The sequence below is a fragment of the Vombatus ursinus genome, unplaced genomic scaffold (assembly GCF_900497805.2).
Source record: "Vombatus ursinus unplaced genomic scaffold, bare-nosed wombat genome assembly UNPS02014841.1, whole genome shotgun sequence".
Lineage (NCBI taxonomy): Eukaryota > Metazoa > Chordata > Mammalia > Diprotodontia > Vombatidae > Vombatus > Vombatus ursinus.
In genome coordinates this window covers 9,225,569-9,251,870 of record NW_020954619.1, presented here as the reverse complement: position 1 = coordinate 9,251,870, position 26,302 = coordinate 9,225,569, and the positions used below count along the sequence as shown (strand labels likewise).

Sequence of the window (26,302 nt, the reverse complement as noted above, 5' to 3'; positions counted from 1 at the left end):
CCCAGCTTGCATGACCAAGTAAAATTTTGGCTATAGCTTCCACATAAGAATCTCTACAGTTGTTATGGAATAAAGTCCATTTTTATATGTGATGGGTTTCTCAGACTTTTTTATTGTAACGTGTAAAGATAAAAAAAGTGCACCAGTCAATTGTTTTAAAATAAAAGCTTTTCACATTCACAGCCCGTCTTCTGCTGTTAGATTCCCAAGCAAAATAAATCAAAGTGCTGAATTTCAAATACCATAGGCATTTCCATGGTAACAGAGGCTGAAGTGCCAAATAAAGGATTATAATTCCTTGCCGAAGCCAGCAGATCTGTATGTGATCCGTGCAGTTCTTAACATTACATGGACACTTAAAAACAGTGAATGGCAACAAAATCATGATGTAAGGACATTGGAGACTGAGAGGAAGCCTTGATCTTGAAACTAATGATGTTCATGAATGGAGGAAAAAAGAGCAGGTATTTATTTTTACCAATCAAGAATTCTTGGCTCTATATAGAGCCAAATCATTCTAGTGCCTATTTGGGATGTAAGTGAGGTAATTTTAGAAATGACCTTACTGTATCTCTCTAAGTTCAGACGAATCATGGAATTACAAAATAGTAAATCTGGAATAGGCCTGAGAGATCACCTAGTCCTAGGCCCTCATTTTGGTGATGAGGTAACTGAGAATTAGCCAGTAGTACAGTTAGGGAGCTCTGAGCTGGTTGAGTGAGCGGACCAAAGAATAGTAATTAATGGACTGATATCATATTGAAAAGATGTTGGTTGTGAAGCGCCTCAAGAATACCCCATGGACTTTGTAGTGTTTTTTGCCCCAGTAACTTGGATAAAAGCCTGGTTGCTCATCATATTTGCAGATGACATAAAGCCAAGAAAGAGACAGAGAGACAGAAACAGAGAGAGAACATTGGTTAACAGAGTCAGGATCCAAAAAGATGTTTATAAGCTAGAACATTGGACTGAACCCAATTACACACATTTTCATTGTATTCCTACACTTGAGGTTCAAAGAATCAGCTAAATAGAGAAGGTATGGTTGAACAGGGGTTCATAATGATGCACAGTGGAGACTTGATGCTCAGTATGAAACGACATGCTAATTTGATTTAAAGCTGCATTAATAAAGATGTAGTGGCTAGAAGGATAAAGGTAGTAGTCCTGCCATTTTACAAATCTTGATCCATATCTGGAGAATTAGAGTGTTGGGGTCTAAATTGAAAGTGGATTTAAATCTGGGATTAATTTAATTGCAACATTCAAACTGCACGAATATATTGTAGAGTAATTCAAAGTGCTACTTTATAGTCCAGGTGATTCAACGTGTAAACGTTTTTGTAAGCCAGTAGACTACAAATAGTCTACTGGTAGTTTTCCAACCTATTCTGGTTAAAAAGTCAATGACAATGACCAGGACCATTCAGCTTTCTTAAGTATAACACATTTGAGTTGGGTAATATATCAGAACTCAAGGAGCATTGTACTAAGACATGACCTAAACTCCTCGTGCCTTCGTCCAGCATCAATCACAGAAGATAAACATGGAAACTGAGTTAACACTGCTGTCTTTGTAGATGCACTTGAAGAATGAGACACATTAACAAGAACAGTAGAGAAAAATTAATGGGCTTTTGTTTTTAGAGAGACACATGAAATATTCTGAATGTCTGAATAAAATAATTCCTCTAGAGTTTGTGAGTCAGTACAGCAGATAAGTTTAGGTTTAGCTCATAAAATGTAGATAGAATGAAATTTAGAGACTATGGTCTTATGACTTCTAAAGACACTTCAGTTTTAACCAGACTATTTTAGTTAATAAGTCTATTTAACCAGATTTTCATTGTAATTAATAATTATGATGTCCTGTATATTTGAATTACTTTGATTTTATCTATTTACATATATATTCTCATAGCAAATTGGTAATTGTTGATTCCTATAGAAAAATAGCAATCTACTTGAGAACAGGAACTTTTTTTGGGTTTTGTCTTTTGTTGCTTCAGGAGAAAATTGTGTCTTACAGTTGTTCATGCTTAATAAATGTTTGCTGAATTGACTGACTAATGTTTTACTAGTAGTGTTGGTACCAAATGATATTTGTATGTAGCCCTTTGCAATTTATAAAAAAAGTACATTAGATGCAGCTGAAAATGATTTTGTAAGACAAACAGTGTATGTATATATAAATATATATATATATGGAAGGGAAGGGAATGGTTATTCTTAATTCTTAAATCTTTTGAGGTTATACCCTCTTAATATTGTTTATTCCAAGAAGTCTTCTTCACAGGTCTATCTATTGTTCTGTATGGTCTATAATGAAATAGAACTTGTAGTTGGTCTGTTCTTCAAGTGGTAAGAAACAGCAATTTTCATAGATTCATGAAACTTTAGAGCAGGGACCTCATAAGTCACATACTCCAATCTCCTCATTTTATAAATGAAGAATCTGAAACCTGCCAATATCTATGAACTTTAGGTCAGTAGCTTCAAAATCTTGGATCATAAATACAGCTCTGATACGGATATTTTAGCAAGAAGATTCGGAGATATGGGATTGTGATTGAAATTGAAACGAAAAAAGCCAGAGTCTGTAGCACAAGTGATTTCCAAGTGATAATACCCATCTCATTCACTCTACCTTTCTATCCTGGCTTCACCACAATCCTCCTCACACCCAGTTTATTTATTAAAATAACCTTTGCCTTGCTCCATCCCATTTCATAGGATTTGGATCTAGAAGTAAACTTGGAAATAATATAGTCAACCCCTTCAATTCTATAGATGATGAAACTAGTGACTGGTGAGGACAAATGACATGCCCAATCCACACAGTTAGTAAGTGAAGAGATGTAGCTGAGATAAGTCTTCAGTGTTCTACTTGCCTCTGGACCTTCACCCTGTCCAGATATCCTTTGCTCTGGACCTCACCCCAACCCAGCTACAATGTCCCAGCCATTCTCTAATTATACCTTTGTGCCAAAGCTGCCACCAAGTTCCTTAAAGTTCTAGATTTTCTAATAAATCCACACTGAGATATTAAGGACAGATCATAAGAGAGAGCAGTAAAGAATCCAGGTCAAGAAAGTATTCTTTGTGAATGGTGGGGTCCTCCAAGTGACCTCATTTACAGATAATGTGTTGATTACATTAAGCCCCAAGAGATTATAGAACCTGCTGCAAGAGATCTTTAAACACTCGATGGAGTTGAATGAAGAATGTCTATTTCCCAGATTTGAAAATACGTCTGAGTGGACACCCTAGGGATCTTGTCTAATAGTATGTATATCTTAGTCAATACAGATGAATGAGTTGGGCCCAAAGTTTTTAAGGAGGAAGAAAGCAGGCTGGATTGCTTATGGGAAATTGCAAAGTACTTTTAGTGACCCCAAGCTTCCCCAAACAACAAAGGCCCATATTTTTAGTATAAATATTTTACTGCTGTTGCTGTATAATAAGAAGACTTGGAATGCCACACTTCTGAAGGATTAAAGATGAGCATCACACAGAAGAAAATAGAAAGGTACAGGATGACCCCTAGTTAGATACACCTGACTCATTTAATGTAACCACCAAGGTCATCCAAAGAAGAAAAGGAGTAAAGGATGCCATTAAGGAATTGTATAATATGGAGAGAAAATGGGCTAGTCACATGTCAAGAGAGAAGGATAGCCAATGGATAACCAGAGTGCTCTGCTGGTACCATCAGGATATTGGGAGGAAGTTCACCAGAACATTAGATAGACAGATTATAACAAACTTTTGGGTGAACGTGGACAAATTTGCGCAGGATACACAGGCATGGATTAATTGCAATCTAAGTCGGTAAAGAGACCTTCCAAATCTAAGAGATCCTAGATCCACTTGAGTATTTGAGTAGAGTATTTTATTTTATACATAAGACCAGTGTGCCAACACATGGATCAGCTGAAAGCATTTTACTTCTAGAGCCCAAGGCAGAGGGAAAACTCATGAGATCATACTGTTCAGAATTGGAAGAGACTTTTAAGATTATTTAGTTTAACCCTTTAATTTTATAGTTAGGAAAAAGCCAAATCGCAAAGAGGTCAAGATCTTTGCCCATGGCTAAAAATCTCTTAAGTTGCAGAGTGTATAATGCATTTTCCTGTGTCCTTTTTCTATTCTGCAGAAGCCAATACCTGTTGCCTGAAGAAACAAATCTTTCCTTTCTGAACTAGAATGTTATCCCGTTATGGAGTACTTCTTCTAGTCAAGGTTCAAATACAAATTAGATGTAATTTATGCCTTAGACTACTTGTAAATGATACCATTCATTCCATCTTGAAAAGATATTCCTCAATTGTAATGTAGCCAACACTGTTATGATAAGATATTCTAGATAGCCCTTAGAAAGAAGTGGGTAGCCTTTGAAAACTTCATTTGTAAATGAATACATCGTTTGGAACTTCAAATGCATCTTGCCATAGAAACAATGTCGTATGTAGTGGTTATGTTCTCAGAGAGTACACAAAAGCCTATTTAACACATAATGAATCTGGTTTATAGTCCTTTGCTATAGAACATCTTTGCCATAAAATACTTCTATGCAATAATATGCAATAACACTTCTATGGAAAAATGTGTTAGGAATTCCAACTTGGGATGTCAGGACCATTTCCATTCCCTATCCTCACTCACCAAATGCAAACCTATTATCACTCAACCCTAACAGTGAGGGTGAGAACTATTCACCTCACTATTCCTACACCTTGGGAAGCAGGAGTTCCCTCCAATTCCAAGGCATCATTTGTAGTCCCTGTGACTTGAGACAAGAGCTGCAATAGGTTGTAGGTTTGAGGAATTTGAGGAAATTTTAATTAATTATTCATGATAACTGGATGCTTCACTGTGTCTTCAGAAGAGAATATGTGATGTATAAGGTCCCCCAGCTCTAAAGTTTCATGAATCTATGAAAATTGCTGTTTCTTACCACTTGAAGAACAGACCAAGTACAAGTTCTGTTTCATTATAGACCATACAGAACAATAGATAGAACTGTGAAGAAGACTTCTTGGAATAAGCAATATAAGAGGGTATAACCTCAAAAGATTTAAGAATTAAGAATAACCACTCCCTTCCCTCCCACATATACACATACACTGTTTGTCTTACAAAATCATTTTCAGCTGCATCTAATGTACTTTTTTTTTTTGTAAACTGCAAAGGGCTATATACAAATATCATTTGGTACCAACACGACTAGTAGTAAAACATTAGTCAGTCAATTCGGCAAACATTTATTAAACATGAACAACTGTAAGACACAATTTTCTCCTGAAGCAATAAAGTTCTTATTCTCCTCTTACATATCATTTTGCTCCTTTGCAGTCTCCTTTGCCAGATCCTCATCCAAATCATCCCTTCTAACAATAGTGTACACAGACACAGAATTCTGTCCAGGCCCCTGTCCTCTTCTTCCTCTATACTACTTCACTGGGTAACCTCTTTAGCACCCATGGATTTAATTATCATCTCAATGCTGAACACTTTCAAATCCCCCTATCCTTCCTTAACCTCTCTGCTGTATTCTAATCTCAAATCTCCAACTGCTTTTCAGATACCTCAAACTGGATGTCCATATTAAACTCAATATGTGCAAAACAAAATTCATTATCTTTCTTCCCAAATCCTCTCTTCCCTCTAACTTCCCTATTACTCTCCAAGGTAACACCATCTTGAGTCAAGGGATGGGGAACCTGCAGCCTCAAGGCCAAATGTGGCCTTCTAGATCCTTGGGTTTGGCCTTTTGACTGAGTCCAACTTTTACAGAAACAAAACCTTTGGGAATTTGTTCTGTGAAATTTGGATTCAGTCAAAGGACCACACTTGAGGACCTAAAGGGCCACATGTGGCCTCAAGGCAGCAGATTCTCCACCCTTGCTCTAGTCTCTCATCTTGCAATCTAGCAGTCGTCCTCAATACTTCACTATTTCTCCCCTGACTCTTATCCAATCTGTTTCCACGAGTTGTCAATTTTATCTTTGTAACATCTCTCAAATATATACCCTTCTCTCCTCTGACACCATCACCACTCTAGTACTGGCCCTCATCACCTCACACATGGACTATTGCAATAGCCTGCTGGTGGGTCTGACTGCCTCAAATCTCTTGCCACTCCAATTCATCCTTCATTCAGCCACCAAAGTGATTTTCTTAAAGCTCAAGTCTGACCATGTCACTCCCATACTCAATAAACTCCAGTGACTCCTTATCACCTCCTGTATCAAAGCAAAATCCTGTTTGGCATCCAAAGCCCTTTGTAACCTAGCCCCTCTATCTTCCTAGTCTTCTTACATCTCACTTTCTACCTCATGTTTTTTGATCCAGTGACACTGGACTCTTTTGCCATTTCATGAAAAAGATACTCCATCTCTTGTCTATGGTTATTTTCTCTGGCTGTCTCCCATTCCTGGAATGTTCTCCCTTCTCATCTCCATCTACTGGCTTCCCTGGCTTCCTTACATTTCCAGATAAAACCCCATCTTCGGGCAGCTAAGTGGCATAGTGGATAGAGCACCAGCCTTGGATTCAGGACAACCTGAGTTCAAATCTGGCCTCAGACATATAACACTTACTAACTGTGTGATCTTGGGCAAGTCACTGAACTCCATTGCCTAGGCAAAAAAACAACCAACCAAACAAAAAAAAAAAGTCTTCTATGGGAAGCCTTTTTCTTATCCCTTTTGATTTTATCACCTTCCATCTTTTAATTATTTCCTATCTATCCTACATATAGTTTGTTTGAACATATTTGCTTGCATGCTGTCTCCCCCATTAGATTGTGAGCTCCTTGAGGGCAGGAACTATCTTTCATGTCTTTTTATCTTCAGTGCTTAGCACAGTGCCTGGCATATAGAAGACACATAATTAATGTTTACTGAATGATTGTCTAGCTATAGGAAGTACACTGTATTTGGAGCAGCTTTCATAGTCCAGCTAAATACTGAGTCTTTGGTGAGGATACTATTTTAGGGAAAGGGATTTAGTTTCATTCTTTATCAATTCTGAGAGGTCCCAGATGGACGTTGACCTCAGACAAACACTGGAGTGGCATTTTATGGAGTTTTATGGCCTGGGCCTGGGTATTACTCCAAACTGCCATGGAATCTGGAGGCCTTTGCCAGCTTAGCTCTATATCCCATTATTTGTGGAGATAAAAAGGTGGAGCATCATATGTCTTCAATTAATATCTTCCTGATATTCCTTAGGAGGAAGCTTTAGTTTGTTTTCCTTTTGGGTTTTGGATGAATCATTTGGTTGATTATTAGTGTCTGCTAGGTAGCCTAAGACAGCATACAAAAGGCATGCTCCTTTGTCCTCTTCAGAACATGAAATTAGGTCACAAATTCAAAAGCAGACACACAGAAGCTATTCAGCAGGCAATGTCTCAGCAGCAATGTTTTTTTTTTCCCTCAGAGTTTTTCAAATAAATTCCTTTCACAATTGAAAATCTTGTTTAAAAAAAAATGTGTCTGTTACACATAGTGTTTTACTTTTACACTTACATTTGTATTTTCAACTGGTATGTGCCATATTGAAAGTTTTATTGACCTCATGTCCCTGTCTTCTAATTAACTTTTATTTCTGTTGCCTTTCTGAGTGTATTAAGTTGAAAGGAAATGGCTTCATGTAAATTAAACTACAGGAAAGCTTTTTAAGCCATTCTACAATACTAAGAGGTTCAGGAAATACATTTCTTCAACAAAGGCAGGCTAAAAAAGCTCTTTGCTTACCCATTTATTTTATTGTTATCTTTCTAGACAGCTCTCATGTGATTCTTCTATCAAATAGAAAGGCTACCTACCCTGTCAGAATACTGTATCTCATTTTTAGCCTGCTCCAAGGTGACTTATTGTCATTTATTATTTTTAGTAGATTTATGTAGCCCTTTTTCTCCAAAGAACTCGTGGTAGCATATACATAAACAGTAGACATTTACTTCAGATCACATTAAGCTATAAGCATGAATGATGTTGTTATGTTAAAAACGAACATAGTACAGAAACAAAAAAATGAACAGAAAATCCTTTTTAATTTGTTCATATCACAAGGTCATGTTTACCCACAAATGTATCTAAATTTTGACATGTTTTTATTGTGAACATCTCTTGTTTCTTATAGATGGACCGGATCATCTTTTGTGTCTTCTTGGAAGTTGACTTCAAAATTTTCAAGAAGAAAATGAGCGAATATTTCCCTATAGGTATGTGAAATAATTAATTTCTTTTGGCTTGTGAGTGCTTAGAAACAAAATTGACATGATTTTCTATTGTCTCTGTTTCTGCCCCATTTCATATCCTTAACATCTCCTCAAAACAATCACATATCTAATTTCCACGTACATTCATCTCAAGCAGCTTGTGCAATCTTTCCCCACACCTATACTTGTCAATTTCCCATTCTTTGGCACTGCATTCACCATATTAGAGTGATTCCACTTGGGAATAACTACTGGCAAAACTTCATGAACTAGAACCTACTTAGATTTTCAATGAGTACTCAATACTTGAATTATCCCTCTATGAGAGAGAGACAGAGACAGAAAAACAAAGAAAGAAAAAAGAGAGAAGGAAGGAAAAGGGAGGGAGGAAAGGAAAAGGGAGGGAGGAAAGAAGGAAAGAAAAAAAGGAAGGAAGGAAGAAAGAAAGAAAGAAAGAAAGAAAAAGAAAGGAACAAAGAAAAATGAAAAAAAGAAAGAAAGTAGAGGAAACCAGCTATTTCTCAGAACACTTGGAAAAGTTAGTCATTCATCTCCTGTCACACATCTATTTAAAACTTAAGAAAACCTAAGGGATATTAAAGAAAGCAGACTCTTGAGTAATTGATTTACTCTGACTGAATGTATAAGTAGTTAGATTCTGTTTATTTCTATCAATTTTTTCCTCCAGAATTACTTTTCCTGCCTCTTAAATCTTTGGCTTGTTTAATGCCTTGTTATTTTTATTGCACTGTTAAAATAACATTGCACAAAGTGTCTTCATTAGAGGTGGCGAGAGCGGCTTCCAGGAAATTTCGAGCCAACTTGCACATTGTTGGTTCAGACTTTTCTGACAGCATCCTTTTGAGATTTACATTTCCATTAGAAGTGGCCTTTTATTTAATCGGTGGCTTTGGCAGGTGGAAGAGTGAATGAATGACTGCCTGAACAAACTTACCCCTCTTAAGCAGTCCATCACACTGAAACAGTCGAGTAGGAGCAAGTGCAAGGAGATTAGAGGAAGAAAGATGTAGCAGTCCAGAGTACGTTCACACTACCACTGAAGAGGCTCAGTTCTTTACTTCAAAATAAATGGTGTCCAACTTATTTATTGCTAAATGAAATACCTAAATGCACACAAATTGGGGGAATTAGTTATTTCTGTAACCTCTAGAGGGTTACATTTCCTTAACTAAGGTTAAGTTCATGATCATAAACTCCTTGAGGACAGGTATTATGTCTTCTATTTAAGTTTTTCTAAGAGATTGCAAGTTCCTCAGGAATAATATAGGCTCCTTGAGGACAGTAGCTTTAAAAAAAAGTCTTTGTTTTTATTTTTGTGTCTCCAGTAGTGGTTATAAGAGCACAGAACACACAATAAGTCCCAAACAATGTTGAGTTGAATTGAATTGCAGCATCTTATTCTTAAAATGGTGGGTTTTGTCTTCTTGTGTTTCTCCTGCAAGGCACAGTTAAATAACTTGCCCTAACCCTATATTTTGAGTTTCCTTCTGTGGGATTTCATGATAACATAACAAAGTTGTCTTGCCATGCTGTGGTAGAAATGTCCTTGTGCCTAATAGGAAGCACAGAATAATCAACAGATCTTTGAATACTTGGATTAAAATTATTTTGGATTTCTCTACCACATTTTTTTCAAGTGAAAACCAATGTGTTCATGTTAACATGTGAGGATTTTAAATAACCGAATACGTTTGAACTATTCATTCTTATAAATATACACCTAGCAGGATTATTTCCAACAGCTAGAGACTATGCCTAACTCTACCTTTAAGTATTTTTAAAATCCAACCTCTGAATCATATTAGAAGCCTTGAATCTATTAATAACAATGTAAATAAATTAGTAATATATGAACTTGCTACTATAATTCGTTTTTAAGATGCATCTCAGTACTTGAGCTAGTGAAATTTTATTGAAATCATGCTACAATTGCATATCAGTGAATTAGGAGGCACATAATGCTCATAAAATTATTCCAATGCATATTTATGTTAAGTGTATATTACAACTAAATGTCAAAAAACTCACAAAATTTGAGTAGTTATTTAATATTGACACCAGTCATTTATAAATTCTAAATATGTGATATGAGAAAAAGCAGACCCCTAATGGATTGTTTGATTGCTAAAACAGGTGATATAAATTCAGTTCAAATAATGTGAATTTGTGGATATTTGTAACTAAAACATCTTTGATAAAATTAATTTATTGAAAGTGGCTCTTTTTTTTGCTATCCTAACTAGAGTTTCTCTTCCTGATAACCTGTAACTAGTAGTTTAGAAATGGACTATTTTTAAAGATTCTTTTTCATTATGATGTTGTCACCAAGAAAAATGAACATTTAAGTATACAAAACAAAAAAAAACAAAAAAAGCTTGTATGTGAGCTTCTGTTAAGTAGTTTCTTTTCAAAAGTCATATATATGTATAAACATACATATATTAAATTTAACATAGTAACACTTTTTGTTCTTACCTGAATCTTTTAGTTTCTATATATTTTTTAATTTTATTGATGCTCTTTTTTTTTTTGCAATTGTATCATTATCAATTAGGTCACCATTCTTCCTTATCCTCCTTGGAAGCCCTCCCTTGTAAAGGCCATAGTTAATGTAACCAAGCAAAACAAATCCATGCATTTGCCATGTCTGAAAATGCGTATCCAATTCTTTACCTCTAGTAAATAATCTCTCTGCCAAGAGTTTGGTTGGATGTTTCATCACCAGCCTTCCAACGTTACAATTAGTCGCTGTGTTGATTTACTCTTTCAGGTTGTTCCACCCACACACACACACTGTGATAATTCCTTGTAAGTTTTTCTCCTGGTTCTGCTCATTTCACTATGAATCAATTCATGCAAGTATTTTTCCCAAAAATTCTCTAAATAAATTTTTTTATTTTTTACATTGTAACAATATCTCATTACCTCAATATGCCATAGTTTGTTCAGCAATTCCCTCAGCTGATAGAAAGCTACTTTTTTTCTATTACTTTGCTATTAAAAATGCTATTTGTATGTATGCATTCTTCCCCTATGTCTTTGACTTCTTTGGGTTACATGCCCACTAGTGATATCACTGGGTCAAAGTTTATGCAGTTTGATTAATGTTGGAGATTTTTTTTTGAATGATGTCTTCATTCATTAATTAATTCATTCAACATTTATTAAGTACTAATAATTGGACAGCTAAGTACTAATAATGGCATGGTGGATAGAATGCCAGTCCTGGAATCAGGAGGATCTGCGTTCCAAGCTGGCCTCAGACACTTACTACCTATGTGACCCTAGGAAAATCACTTAAACCTGTTTGCCTCCATTTCCTCATCTGTAAAATGAATTGGAGAAGGAAATGGCATACCATTCCAGTATTTTTGCAAGAAAACCCCAAATGAGGCCACAAAGAGTAGGACATGACTAATTGAATTAAACAACAATGCATGTATACATTGTGTATATCCCCCACAGAATATTATCTTCTTGAAGGCAAAAACTTCAATTTCTTAGAGCAGCTAAGTGGTGCAAAGGATAGAGTGCTAGGCCTGTAGTAAGGAAGTCTCATCTTCATGAGTTGAAATCTGGCTTAAATTAAACCTATTTGCCTCATTTTCTTCATCTATAAAATGATCTGGAGAAGGAAATCATGAACCACTCTAGTATCTTTGCCAAGAAAACTCCAAATGGGGTCACAAAGAGTCAGACATGATTGAAAATGACTCAACAATGACAACAACAATAACAACAAATTATATGCAGTATACTGTACTATGTTAGGCATTTAGAGGAGTAGAAAGCAAATAAAACATGCTGCCTTCCCTCTTCGAGTTCATAGTCTAGTTGGGATGCTAAACAGGCACACAGTTAAATAAAATATTAATTAGTATGTAAATAAAAGGAAGAAGAAGGAGAAGGAGAAGGGGAAGGAGAGAGAAAGAGAGAGAGAGCATAAAGTGCTATAACTTCAGATAAGGGAGAGAGCACTTCTACTTTAGGAGATTAGGACATGTTTCATAGAAGGAGTGTGATTTGATGAGGTAGACTTTAATGATTATCTTAAGCTACCAGTAAGAGAAACCTAATATCCAGAATGAGAGAATTGATAACTGTCTTGTATTATACGTTGTTCAGACCATATATGGAATACTGTATTCAGTTCTAAGTGTGACAATGTAGGAAGAACATTGATAAGCTAGAAATGATAAAAAATAAGGCAATTAGGATCCTGAGAGAGCTGGATAAAAAATAAAGTATCAGTTGAAGTAATTGAGAACTTTTAGTATAGAAAAGAGAAGCTTCAAGGAAATGGTACTTAGGAGACTATGCTTCAAGTACTTGAAAGAATGTTGTATGATATAAAGGCTAGACTTGTTCTTTTTGGCCCCAGAGTAGGGAACTAGGAAAACTGATCGGAAACTGTAGAGAGGTAGATTTTGGCTTACCACAAGGAAAAACTACTGAGACTGTCCAAAATTGGAATGATCTTCTACAGAAGGTAATGTCAATCCTAGGACTACCTCTAAGAAGAGGAGGGATGAGATTATGGATGACTGTTTACTTGTGATTTGGTAGAGGGACTTTGGAGCCAGATGTAGAATGATGTATATGTCACCTGAGGTGCCTTCCAACTCATTCATTCATTTATTCAGCGTCTACTATGCACAGGACATATGCAAAGATAGAAATGATGCAGACTCTGCCCTCAGAGAGTTTATATTCTCCTTCCTACTGGGGAAAATTAGCGTGTACATGTGAGATAGTTAGATAGATAGAGAGATAGATAGATAGAGCAACCTAGATATAGATGTATATAGACAAAAATATATACACACATACATATATACTATATATGCACATATACACACATATATGCATATACACATGCACACATGCACATATTCACATATTACAAAGCAACTTCAGAGAAGAAAATACTAATATTTAAGGTTATCCAGAAAAGCCTCTTCTACGATATGGCTCTTGTGCTGAACTTTGAAGGGACATAGTGTTGCCAAGAGACAGAGATGAGGAAGGAGTAGATTCCAGGTATCATGGGAAAAAGTAGACTGTGCTAAAGTATGAAATACAGACCGTAAACAAGAGATAGAAAGAGAAATCCCATTTAAAGTTACTGTAGACATTATAAAATATTTAAGAGTCTACCTGCTAAAAACAAACCCTGGAACTATATAAACACAATTACAAAACACTTTTCACCCAAATAAAGTCAGATCTAAATAATTGGAAAAACATCAGTTACTCATGGATAGACTGAGCTATTATAATAAAAATGACAATTCTACCTAAATTAATTTACTTATCTATGTCATACCAATCAAACTACCAGAAATATTTTATAGAACTAGAAAAAACAATAACAGGATTCATCTGGAAGAACAAAAGGTCCAGAATATCAAGGGAACTAATGAAAAAAATGCTAGGGAAGGTGGCTTAGCCATACCAGCTCTTAAATTGTATTATAAATCAGTGATCATTAAAATTACTTGGTACTGGCTAAGAAATAGAGTGGTGGATCAGTGGAATAGATTAGGTACACAAGACACAGTTGTCAATGACTATAGTAATCTACTGTTTGATAAACCCAAAGACCTCAGCTTCTGGGATAAGAACTCATTATTTGACAAAAACTGCTGGGAAAACTGGAAAAGAGAATGGCAGAAACTAGGCATAGACCAAAGTGTTACACCGTATACCAAAATAAAGTCAAAATGGGTACACGATTTAGGTATAAAGGCTGATACTATAAGCAAACTAGGAGAGCAAGGAATAGATTACTTGTCAGATTTATGGAGAACAGAAGAATTTATGACCAAATAAGAGATAGAGAACATTATGAAATGCAAAATGCATAATTTTGATTACATTAAATTGAAAAGTTTTTGCACAAAGCCAATGCAACCAAGATTAGGAGGGAAGCAGAAAACGCGGAAATAATTTTTACAACCAGTATCTCTGATAAGGGCCTCATTTCTAAAATATATAGAGAACATAGTCAAATTTATAAGAATACAAGCCATGAGGTACCACATCATACCTATCAGATTGGCTAACATGAGAAAACAGGAAAATGATAAATGTTGGAGAAAATGTGGTAAAATTGTAACATTAATGCATTGTTGGTTCAGTTGTGAACTGATCCAACCATTTTGGAGAACAATTTGGAACTATGCCCAAAGGACGATAAAATGTGCATACCCCTTGACCAGCAATAGCATTTCTAGGGCTGTATCCCAAAGAGATCATAAAAATGGGAAAAGGACCCACAGGTACAAAAATATTTATAGCAGCTCTTTCTGTGGTGGCAAAGAATTGGAAATTGAGGGGATGCCCATCAATTGGGGAATGGCTGAACAAGTTGTGGTATATGAATGTAATGGAATACTATTGTACTATAAGAAATGATGAGCAGATGGACTTCAGAAAAACCTGGAAAGACTGTACGGACTGATGCTAGGTAAAGTGAGCAGAACCAGGAGAATGTTGTACCTAATAACAGCCACGTTGTGCAAAGACTAACTTTGATAGGCTTAGCTCTTCTCAGCAATGCAAGGATCTAAGACATCTCCAAACAAATGCTATCCGCATCCAGAAAAAGAACTATGGAGTTTGAATGCAGATCAAGCATAGTATTTGCTCTTTTTTTCTTCTGTTTTGTTTTGTTTCTTCTTTCTTGTGGTTCCTCCTGTTGGTTCTAATTCTTCTTTACAACATCACTAATGTGAAAATATGTTTAATAGGAATGTATATGTAGAGCCTATATCAGATTGCATGCCATCTTGGGGAGGGAGGCAGAGAGGGAGGAGGAGAAAAATTAAAACTCAAAAGCTTATGGAAATGAATGTTGAAAACTAAAATTAAATAAATTAATTTAAAAAAAAGAAATACAGACAGTAATAATTAAATCAATTTGGTTGGATTGTACTGTATGTATGAGGGAAAGAAATACAAAATGAGACTGGAATGATAGTTTGGAGCCCACAGGTAGCCATAGAGCTTATTGACTTTAGAGTCAGATACAAGAGCTCTTGGAAAGCCAAAGAAATTTATTATTTTTTTTTCCTAGAGTCAACAGAGAGTTACCAAAACTTTTTGAACTGAGGAGTGACATAGTCAGACCTGTGCCTTACAAAGATCACTTTGGAAGCTAAATGGAAGATGGACTGAAGAGTGTAGAGAATGGAAAGAGGGAAGTCATTTTAGAGGCTATTATAAAAGTCTACATGAGAGATGATGAGGGCCAAACTAGTGTATCTTTATGATTTAGAGAAAAGGAATGGATGTGTGATATGCTGTGAAGATAAAATGATGAGTTCCATTTTGGATAAGTTGAGTTTGAGACACCAATGGGACATTCAGGAAATATTCAGTAGGCAACTGGTGATGAGAGACTGGAACTCAGGAGAGAAATGTGGGTTGTAAATATAGTTCGTCCCCTACATAGAGATAACTGAGCTCATAAAACCTGATGAAATCATCAAGAGAGAAGGAATAGGGAGAGAAGAGAAAAGAGTTAAGACAGAATCTTGAAGGACACCAACAGTTTGTGGGAGGGGCACAAATGAAGATGCAGCAAATGAGACTGAGGAGTGACCAGATAGGTCATCCAACAAGGAGAGAATATCCAGGAGGAGAAGGTGGTCAAATATCAACAGCTGTGGAGAGGTCCAGAAAGATGAGGTCTGGGAAAAGGACATGAATGTTTGCTAACATAAATCCTGTGATTCTGTGTTGGATAGATTAGATGTCAAAAATGACAGCTTAGGGGAAAACAATTCCAGGAGTAAGAAACAACAGGGATACAGACGTGTATGTATGAAACCAAAGAGAGTGTTCATGTTATGAAATAGGGTTCTTCAACTCTTTTTTTATATTTTTTTCTATTTCTTTAATAAACTATCAGCATAATTGATCATATCAACTCTTTTAGTAGAAGCAAGAGTTGCTCCAGATCTCCAATTAATTCCAAGGTTTTAGCATGGACAGAAGCTTTTAAATGAACTGCCGAGTTCCTCTCCTAATCTTACTTTCTCTACCAAACTTTACGGGCTGCCATTTCTCTCTCTCTCTCTCTCTCTCTCTCTCTCTCTCTCTCTCTCTCTCCCTCTCTCTCTCCCTCTCTCTCTCCCTCTCTCTCTCCATCCCCCCTATAGTAGCCTCACAGCACCCTTTCTCAGAAGGTTTTCTGATGATGGCAAAATGGAATTTCATCATTGACTTTTCATACCCAATCCTATCGCCCTCCTTGAGTTCAAGAAATACCATTATGTGCATGCAGAGAGACAGATGGAGGTGGCAAAACTAGAAGACAGGACCATATTGCTGTGAAAAGCAACTAAAAAGTACCTGTCATAAGAGGGGTGTATTAATGTAAAAGGAAAGAAAATAGTAGAGCTGATTTTTGCAAACAGTTCCCTATCTTCCTGTGGGGTGAAGCGTTTTTGATTTTCTACTTCCAGATGTATTATATGGAAGCACAGTTTGACAACTTTATGAAATTACCCTGTACTTTAGTTTCAAATAATTTATAGTTACAGAGTATCACTATATGGCCTCTAGCAAATAATATTTGTATTATTCAACTCAGAAATTCGTTTGTTCTTCACATAAAGGGAACATGTCATCCTCTATGGTGGATCTGTTGCCTGTAGTTTTCAGTAGAACATAAAAAACCAGGAGAATTCATTGCTTGGAATATGGAAGTCATTTTAGGATTTTCATCTGAGTCTTCACAGTGCAAGTTTAGGACATTTATTTTTGTGCCCTGCTCCTTTAACAATATAGAATTTATAGTCATAGGCATCTATCATAGGTTTATAGTGCTGTAAGTAATCTCTAGAGGCCCCACAACCAGTTCTCCTTAAAAAGAGCCAACAGCCAAGTACTATTTTTCCATCCACTCATGTCTCTGAACTCAGATCCACTCACTGTCCTGAGACCAGTTCCTATCCTGGCTAGAGATAACCTAGGGATCTCTGACTATGGCAGTGTTATTCTATACTTTAGTTCATTCTGATTTCTGGTGTCTTAATCTAGCTTTTCTGTTCATCTGGAATTTGTACTTTAACCTAACTTTGGTTATCCATCTTTCCTTGGGTCCTGTCTTTCCTTTCCATATTCTTTACCCCTAATAATGACCAACTCTTTAGTTTCTCTTTTGGCCTTCTAGATTTTTAATCTCATGCCTATTATAACAAATTACCCACCTGATCTTCCCTGATCTCTAGTAAACTATCTGGCTCTTCTAGTCCTAGCACCCACCTGGTACCATAATAATAGTTCTGTCTGTCTGGAGTGTGTGTGTGTGTGTGTGTGTATGCCCCGGCATCCCCATGTATGTATGTATACGTGTATATGTATCTAGTATATGTATATATGGGAGTACATGTGTATACCCACACACACATGCACATAGATATAGATACACAAATATAAGATGTGTTTATAAATATCTAACAACCAGCTCTCCAAAAAGGTAGCCCAACACACTTTTAAGTTTAATCTACATTATTAACTTTTTATCCATTACTTTCTTAAGTACATACCATCAACAAAATAATGAATCAGGCCCTGATTTATAATGTTTGATGACTTCTGAGGCGTAAATGGTCATAATGAAAATGTAATAATCAGCTTTCTTGAACCAGTTTGAGCTGGCTTCAGCACACTTCTGTCTGATACATATTCCAAGGAGTAAAAGTTAAAATATAGGATACTAAAGAACAGACAAACTAGTCTCTCTTTGCACATTAGAAAAATAAGCTAATTATTTTGTAAGCCCAAAGATTATCCATGTATTTTTGAGGACTATTAATACATGATATTGCTTTGGAATCTAACAAATATACTTAAATTTCACAAGACTTGAATTTCACACCAGAGAAGCAAGCTTAGTCAATTCTTTCACACAGAAACATCTATGATTGAATAATAAAGCATTAGTTAAACAAACTGGCATTTACCTTTTGGAATTGAAAAATAGATGCATGAATTTCCCCAATTATCTTCCCCACTGGGAGATTAGCATAACCTATTCACTGCCTGGGGGTATTACTGATGGTTGTTCTTTTCCAGAATTTTAAGATAAGGAAGCTTAATATGATAGGAACATACTAAGTTCCAAAATGGAGAGATACTCATCCTCAAACTAACTCACATTCCTAGGGAAGAACATTAGCAACAGAACTTATTTCTTGTACATTTGAGAGGTGTGATATATTCAGCAAGATGTGGAAACTGATTGGATGAGGGAAAATGAGGAAAGGATTGGAAAAAGATTTTGAGGTTGCAAACCTGAGTGAAAGTAAAGACGGTGGTGCCCACAAGAGAAACAGATAGAAAAAGGCTATGAAGAACATATTCTGGTATGACAGGATTACATATTTAAATTTAGATGGGATGTTAGAAGTCATCTAGTCCAATCCTCTCATTTAACAGATAGGGAAACTGAGGCCTAAATCGGTTATATGGCTTGCCTGAGGTCACACAAGTAGTAATTGACATAGCCAAGATCTGAAGCCTGGTCCATTGGTTCCAAATCCAATGTTCTTTCGTCTATATCGCTGTCTTACAACTTGACAAGATAATCTAAATTAATTCAATTGATAGAAGTATATTTGATTATTTTAATGAACCGATTGACTTATGAGACATTTGAGAAAAATATATTGCAAAATATGGTTTGGAATTGAGAAATGAAAATGTCCAAAGGCATGTATACTGTTCAGATGAATCATACCTGTGTGTCTTGAATATTTTATTTTAGAAGGGAAATCAATAAGCCAACAGGCATTCATGAAATGTCTGCTAGTGACATGTATAGTATGTAATACAAAGGTAAAACACCTGCCCTTAACTCAAGTCAGTAAGCATTTACTAAGTGCCGCCTATGTCATACGCGAGCACTGTGTTAAGCACTAGGAATACAAAGAAAACAAAACCAAACCAGTCACTGCATTTAAATAAAAAATCCCAGTCTAATGAGGGAAACAGCATACAAACAACCACATACAATCAAGATATATACAGGACAAACTGGAGATGATTTCCTTAGGGAAGGCAGTAGCATTACAGAGGATAGGGAAAGGTTTCTTGCAGAGGGTGAGGTTTTAGCTGAAACTTAAAGGAAGCTAGGAGATGGAGGTGAAGAGATAATTCCAAACATGGTGGACAACCAGTAAAGATACCTAGTCTTGGGAGATTGAGTGGCCTATGTGAGGAATAAGAAGGAAGCCAGAATTACTGTATTGTTGAGTATTTGGATGATAGTAAGGTGTAAGAAGTCTAGGAAGGTAAAAAGGGCTAGTTGACATTACACTCTGGGGAATGACTTGCATGTATGTGTTAGTGTATGTATGTGTCCGTGGGTATGTGCATCTGGACCCCAACCCTTCTCTCTTTCGGCTGGCTAAAAAGTCACTCAAACTTGTACTTATGCTGACAGGCATTTTTGTTTTGTTTTGTTTTCTCAGAATAGGATGGAGCATATTGCTACAGTTGGCTCTCAACTGAAATGGGGATGTAATACAGCTACTCCTTGTAACTGTAGCTCCTAGGTTCCCACTGTTGTGCTTCCCACTTAAACAAATCAGACAAGATATCACCATTAACTATTTTTTTTGGCGAGGCAATGGGGTTAAGTGATTTGCCCAGGGTCACACAGCTAGTAAGTGTTATGTGTCTCAGGCCAAATTTGAACTCAGGTCCTCCTGAATCCAGGGTCGGTGCTCTATCCACTGTGCCACCGAGATGCCCCTGACCATTAACTTTTAATCATGAAACATAATACAAAGGAAAATAATTACAATAATTTAGTTCACATGTAAACCTTGCACTATCCTACCAACACATCCCAGTTTCTGTGGGGAGAAGTGAGCGCAAGTTTACAAAACCTAGCAGGGAGTACATGGGTAGTGAAATTCCCAAAGCACTTCTCATCTCTAGATTATAGGCCTTTATTTCCTTTCTCTGCTGAGGGGACAATATGTACCACAAGTTACTTGCTGGGTGCAGCTGTTTCTTCACTGGCTGCTCTACTTGGAAAAAAGTAGCCCAGCCTTTGGTTGAGCTCTGAAGCTGTTCAAAATGCTTAGCAAAAGTTCTGCTAGTCTTGGGCTCCTCAGAACTTTTCAGCTGTGATCTCTTGACTATACTTTAAGTAGTTTATTCCTCTTAGGACAAAAGTAGCAAAGGGCAAAACTATCTAGGCTCTCCTTTTCCCAACCTGCTCTGTTAAGCAGCAGAGGATTTTTCTTCCTCCAATCAGCTAAGTTCTCAGCAAAACTTGCAAAGCTTTTCTTCTTCCAGTAAGCTCAGGGTTAGGTTAGGTGACATGCAAGCTCTAAGCCCTTCTCAGTTTTCAATCTAGCTGTCTTTCTACAGGTCATACACTCATCTGGACTCAGCTCAGTTATGTTCCTTTAAAGCATCAACGATCTCAGTTCTGAGCTCTGCACTCAGCTAGACCTGCCTGAGTTTGTGTCCTTTCAAGAAGCAAGTGGGAAAGCTTTGCTCTTCTTCTATGTTTTTTCCTCTGTTTCTATCTCAGATGTGCTTCTTTGATGTCCTGAATCTTCTTTCTCAGTTTATCTTCTGCCTCAAAGCAAGTTCTTCTTGTATGAGGTGACTAATATCTTTCTTAGAGAGAGAAACCAAAATTCATGTTTTTGTCATATATGCTACTAAAAGGCAATATACAATTATGCCACCATCACAAAAAAGGTAATGGTTATCAGGATTTTCTTGTTATCAATCTCAAAGTTCCCATAATAGTCAGATATAAATTAGTTCCTGAGAAACAAAACACTTTGATCACCTTTGCCTTCAGCCTAGGTGCCAGAAAGACAGTTAAGTGGTATAGTGCTCAGAGTGCTGGACATGTAATCAAGAAAATAACTGGGTTCAAACCCTTCCTCAGACATTTACTAGCTGTTTGACCCTAGACAAGTCACTTAATCTCTGCCTTCTTCAGTTTCCTCATGTATAAAACAGGGATGCTAATGGCATCTACCTCCATGTTATGAGAATAAATGAGTTATTTGCAAATCTTAAAGCAATACACTCACACACACACACACACACACACGCACACACGCACACAAACGTTATGTAAAATTGACATAGTAAGTTTGTTTTTGATGGGCGGGAGGTACCAGGAAAGGGGAGGATGAGGAAATTTTCATGTAAAATGTAGTGCTTGAGCTAAGCTTTGATGAAAACTAAGGATTCTAAGAGGTAGGCAGTCATTTCCAGGCTTGGTGATAGGAAATGGACTGTCATGTACAGGGAAGAGCAAGACCAGATAGCTAAACTAGATTGTGTGAAGGGGAATAATATAAAATGAGGCTTGAAAGGTGGCTTATGGGGAACTTTAAATACCAGACAAAGTAATTTTTACTATATTCTAGAAGCAGTAAAGAGCCCCTGGAGTTTACTAAAGAAGACAGTGACATGTCAGACCTATGCTTTATGAAAAACATTGTGATCACTAAATAAAGAATAGATTGGGGAGTGGATATACTAGGCAAGTAGATTAATTAAGAGGCTATGTTAATAATCCAGATAAGGAGTAATGAGAATCTGAACTAATGTATTGTCTATATGAGAAGAAAGAAGAAAACAGAAGACATTGCACGCAGTGAGCACCAGGTTACAGCACAAAAATGAAATTAATTCTATCCTTCTTGAGTGGAAAACTATCCTTCCATGGAATGTGGAAGACATTGTCGAGGACTAGCTTAGCTGATGCAAATTCTATGTTGGCAAATTTGGACAGAACCAGAATAACTCGAATGTTAGGCTTGGGAGTTGAGACACGATATTAGGAAATAGGGAATCAGTATAGGTCATTGAGCAAGGGAGAGACATGGTGGAAGGGATTCCCTACCTAGAGACCCTGTGCTAGCAATGGAAAGATCCTACAGGCCACAGTTTAAATCTTTCAGTACTGCCAAGAGATCCACATTGCATTGAATCTGTTGATTCTTCTTTGATTTAATTATATCATAGAAATCCCTTCCTTTTTTATGGGAGAAAATGTAATTGGGGAGCAAGCAGAGAATTATTCATATGGATAATTATTTGAAGGCAGAATATGTATCTGTTATAAAAACTAAACAGAACCCCCACAAGGGATAAATAGAAAAAAAAGTAATATTAACATACATTCAAAGAGCTTGCTGTATCACATGTTGAAATCTTGATATAATGTTAATTCTTGATATAGGTAGAGCTATTGATATAAACTGTTAAAAAAAAAAAGGAAATTCTTCACAAAGGTAAGAATCCAAAAGAAAGTCATTTAAATGTGACTGTAGGTCTGAGAATGCAGTCCAATAGGAAACCATTTCCTTTCAAAATGGAGGCTTTTTTGCTGTTACTGCCTTGAAGATTTTTAAGCACAGCAAATCCCATTTTAGTATATCAGGATTTTAACAAATGAGAGACGAAAGGAAAACTGCCTATTTGACCTAAATGGTACATTTTGTTCCAATGGTTAGTTTATCAAAGGCATCACACAAAGTAACAAGATCTGAAACTTTCAAAAATCCTATTGTTTACTAGAATTTTGGGCACCTGAGCATATTCAAACGTATATTACATAGTATGTTTCTGATTGTATAAAACACCCCATCTCAAGTAGGTTAGAAATGAGAAGACTGTCGCCTTAGGAAATGAGAGCTGTTTCCACTAGATAGACATTGAAAATTACAAATGCATTTCACCTTCAATGAAAATCTAGTTGCCCGTTGCTGTAACCAAGCAACGTGCTAACAGAAACAAGCAGCCTGCTGATATGTACCAGTTTGGTTTTACAGTCAGGTTTGAGTATGTAGGGCACATAGCAAATACTGATAAATGCCAGTAAAAAAAAAGCAAGACTGGTTGGAAAGAGTTTGATCTCATTAAAGAGTTGTCGACTGGATGGAACTGGCCTCTAACCTGTGGGTGGCCAGAGCTGTACAGAGCAGCCTAAAGAGAGGAAAGTCAGGAATCAAACATAAGTTTAATTTCAAAGTGAGGGGAATGGCTTGTAAGCAAGGACACATGGGTCAGGGCCCTGCCCCTAGTGGGGGGATCCCAGGCAGTATAGGGAGCTACAGAGTGAGCTATAGCCCTGACAAAGAGGGGTAACAGCAACAATGAGACAAGTTTGATTCATAGCAGTGCTTCATGAGTACCTATCTGGTGCTTGTCCGAGCTCAGAGAGCTGGTCAAAGCAATAATTATGTGATTTTGCCAGAGGGTAAGATCATCCAAAAGGGGAGCACAAGGGATTGTTGTTATATCAAGCTCAGGGCACAGCTTGTTTGCTAGGCCTTAGCTCTGGAAAACAGAGTGTCACCTAATATATCGACAGAATTTGTGATAAACAAAGACAATACAGAATGAGACAGCCAGGGCCAAGTATGTTCTCTGTTGCTTCTCCCATGATCCCTGCCATATGCTTTTGAGAGTCAGGTAAATATTGTATGCAGGCTGATTCTGCTCTAAGGCTGGGAAGATTGGAGCTCTAATTAGGAGATGTGCATAAATGAACCTGCCAACCACAGAAGCAAGAAGAGCAATCAACACTGAGAGGATATGGGGCTATTACATTAATAATATTCAAAAATGTTAATAAAATGCTAGTTTAATAGATGAGTGAGCAAGAAGAGGCTTGTACAGTACAACTCTCCTCTCTGGTCTTCTCCTTTCTCCCTATGGCCACTCTGTCCTCTGAATTGGCTTTATCGCATGGCATTTTCTGTTTGTGGATGGAAATGAAGCTTGCGTCTGTATGATGAATGACACTGCAAAGCCCAGGCAGGACCTGATAACTATTATTCAGTAGGAGGAGAGTATGGGCTGTCATTGTATAAACAAATCAAGGAGAAATGGAGCAAGGGAAAGTAGCCTGGAATAATGGGAAGGAAGTGCAAAGATGAGAAGAAATGAGGAGCATGTAGAGTTAAGAAGTCACTAATTGAGGTGGAGCCAAGATGGTGGAGGAAAAGCAGTGACTTGATAGAGCTCTCCCCCAAACCCCTCCAAATACCAATAAAAAATGACTCTAGACAAATTCTAAAGCAGCAGAACCCACAAAAAGAAAACAGAGTAAAACAAATTTCCAACCCAAGAGAACCTGGATGGCTGAGTGGAAAGGTATATCGAGCCAGACTGGGAGAGGAGCACAGTTAGGCGTGGGCATGCAGACTGCAGTGACCCTGCAGCAGGCCTCAGAGGACTGAATCATGGGCAGCTGTGGCGGTTTCCAGACTTCTCAACCCATGAGTGCCAAAGACAACTTTGAAGGTCAGTGGGAGAAGTCTGTTACTGCAGTGAGAGAAGAAGCTAGGTCTCAGCCACAAGTCCCAAGCGCGGGCCGCAGCTGCCTCCTGAGCTTCTGGCCCACAGACTGAGGGGGAATCAAGTGGCTGATCAGAGGGGTATTGCAAGGATCTCTTTGCCCGTGCTGAGGCAGGAATCTCTTGCTTTGCCTGTGCTTGGGTCTGGGTCACAGTTCTGAGGGGCGGTCCTGGGGTGAAGAGGAGCGCTGGCCTGGTGGAGCTTGTTGTGGCGGTGGAGAGGAAACACCTCACCCTTCATCATAGCACCTTGGAAGAACTGACACTTTTCAGGTCCCTAGAAGTATCTCTGAAAACAGCTGTACAAACCCCTGAAGCTTGGGACAGTACATTCTCCACATTGGAAACAGACTCTTACCTTAACAAAGAATTTAAAACTCAAGTAATTGACCGGGATCATGAACAAGCAGTGCAAAAAGAGTCAGACTATATTATCTTACTTTGGTGACAAAGAAGATCAAAACATACAACCAGAAGAAGGAAACAAAGTCAAAGCTCCTACATCCAAAACTTCCAAGAAAAATATGAATCAGTCCCAGGCCTTGGAAGAGCTCAAAAGGGATTCTGAGAAGCAAGTAAGAGAAATAGAGGGAAAACTGGGACGAGAAATGAGAGTGATGCAAGAAAATCACGAAAAGCAAGTTAACAGCTTGCTAAAGGAGGCCCAAAAAAATACTGAAGAAAATAACACCTTAAAAAATAGCCTAACCCAAATGACTAAAGAGGTCCAAAAAGCCAATGAGGAGAAGAATGCCCTAAAGAGCAAAATTGGCCAAATGGAAAAGGAAGTCCAAAAGATTACTGAAGAAAATACTTCCTTAAAAATTAGAATAGAGCAACTGGAAGCTAGTGACTTTATGAGAAATCAAGACACTGTAAAACAAATCCAAAAGAATGAAAAATTAGAAAACAATGTGAAATATCTCATTGGAAAAACAACTGACCTGGAAAATAGATCCAGGAAAGAGAATTTTAAAATTATTGGACTATCTGAAAGCCATGATCAAAAAAAGAGCCTAGACATCATCTTTCAAGAAATTATCAAGGAAAACTGCCCTGATATTTTAGAACCAGAGGGCAAAATAGAAATCGAAAGAATCCACCGATCACCTCCTGAAAGAGATCCCCAAAGGAAAACTCCTAGGAATGTTGTAGCCAAATTCCAGAGTTCCCAGGTCAAGGAGAAAATATTACAAGCAGCCAGAAAGAAACAATTCAAGTATTGTGGAAACACAATCAGGATAATACAAGATTTAGCAGCTTCTACATTAAGAGACCGCAGGGCATGGAATATAATATTCCAGAGGGCAAAGGAGATAGGATTACAACCAAGAATCACCTACCCAGCAAAACTGAGTATAATTCTTCAGGGGAAAAAATGGTCATTCAGAGAAATAGAGGACTTTCAAGCATCCTTGATGAAAAGACCAGAGTTGAATAGAAAATTTGACTTTCCAATACAAGACTCAAGTGGAACATAAAGAGGTAATCAGGAAAGAGAAATCATAAGAGACTTATTAAGATTGAACTGTTTACATTCCTGCATGGAAAGATGATATTTGTAACTCATGAGACCTTTGTCAGTATTAGGGTAGCTGGAGGGAAAAAATTATATGTATGTATGTATATAGATAGATAAATAGATAGATAGATAGATAGATAGATAGATAGATAGATAGATAGATAGATAGATAGA

The 26,302-nt window shown here is 37.1% G+C and overlaps 1 protein-coding gene across 2 annotated transcripts in view; it reads left to right on the top strand.

The window, feature by feature from the left end:
- MACROD2 (mono-ADP ribosylhydrolase 2) overlaps positions 1-26,302 on the top strand; it is a 2,135,263-nt gene that overhangs the window by 1,891,490 nt on the left and 217,471 nt on the right. For both annotated transcript variants that reach the window (XM_027840306.1, XM_027840305.1), the window contains exon 9: positions 8,149-8,230. In XM_027840306.1, coding sequence (XP_027696107.1) covers positions 8,149-8,230 — 82 coding nt within the window. The remainder of the gene's footprint in view (positions 1-8,148; positions 8,231-26,302) is intronic.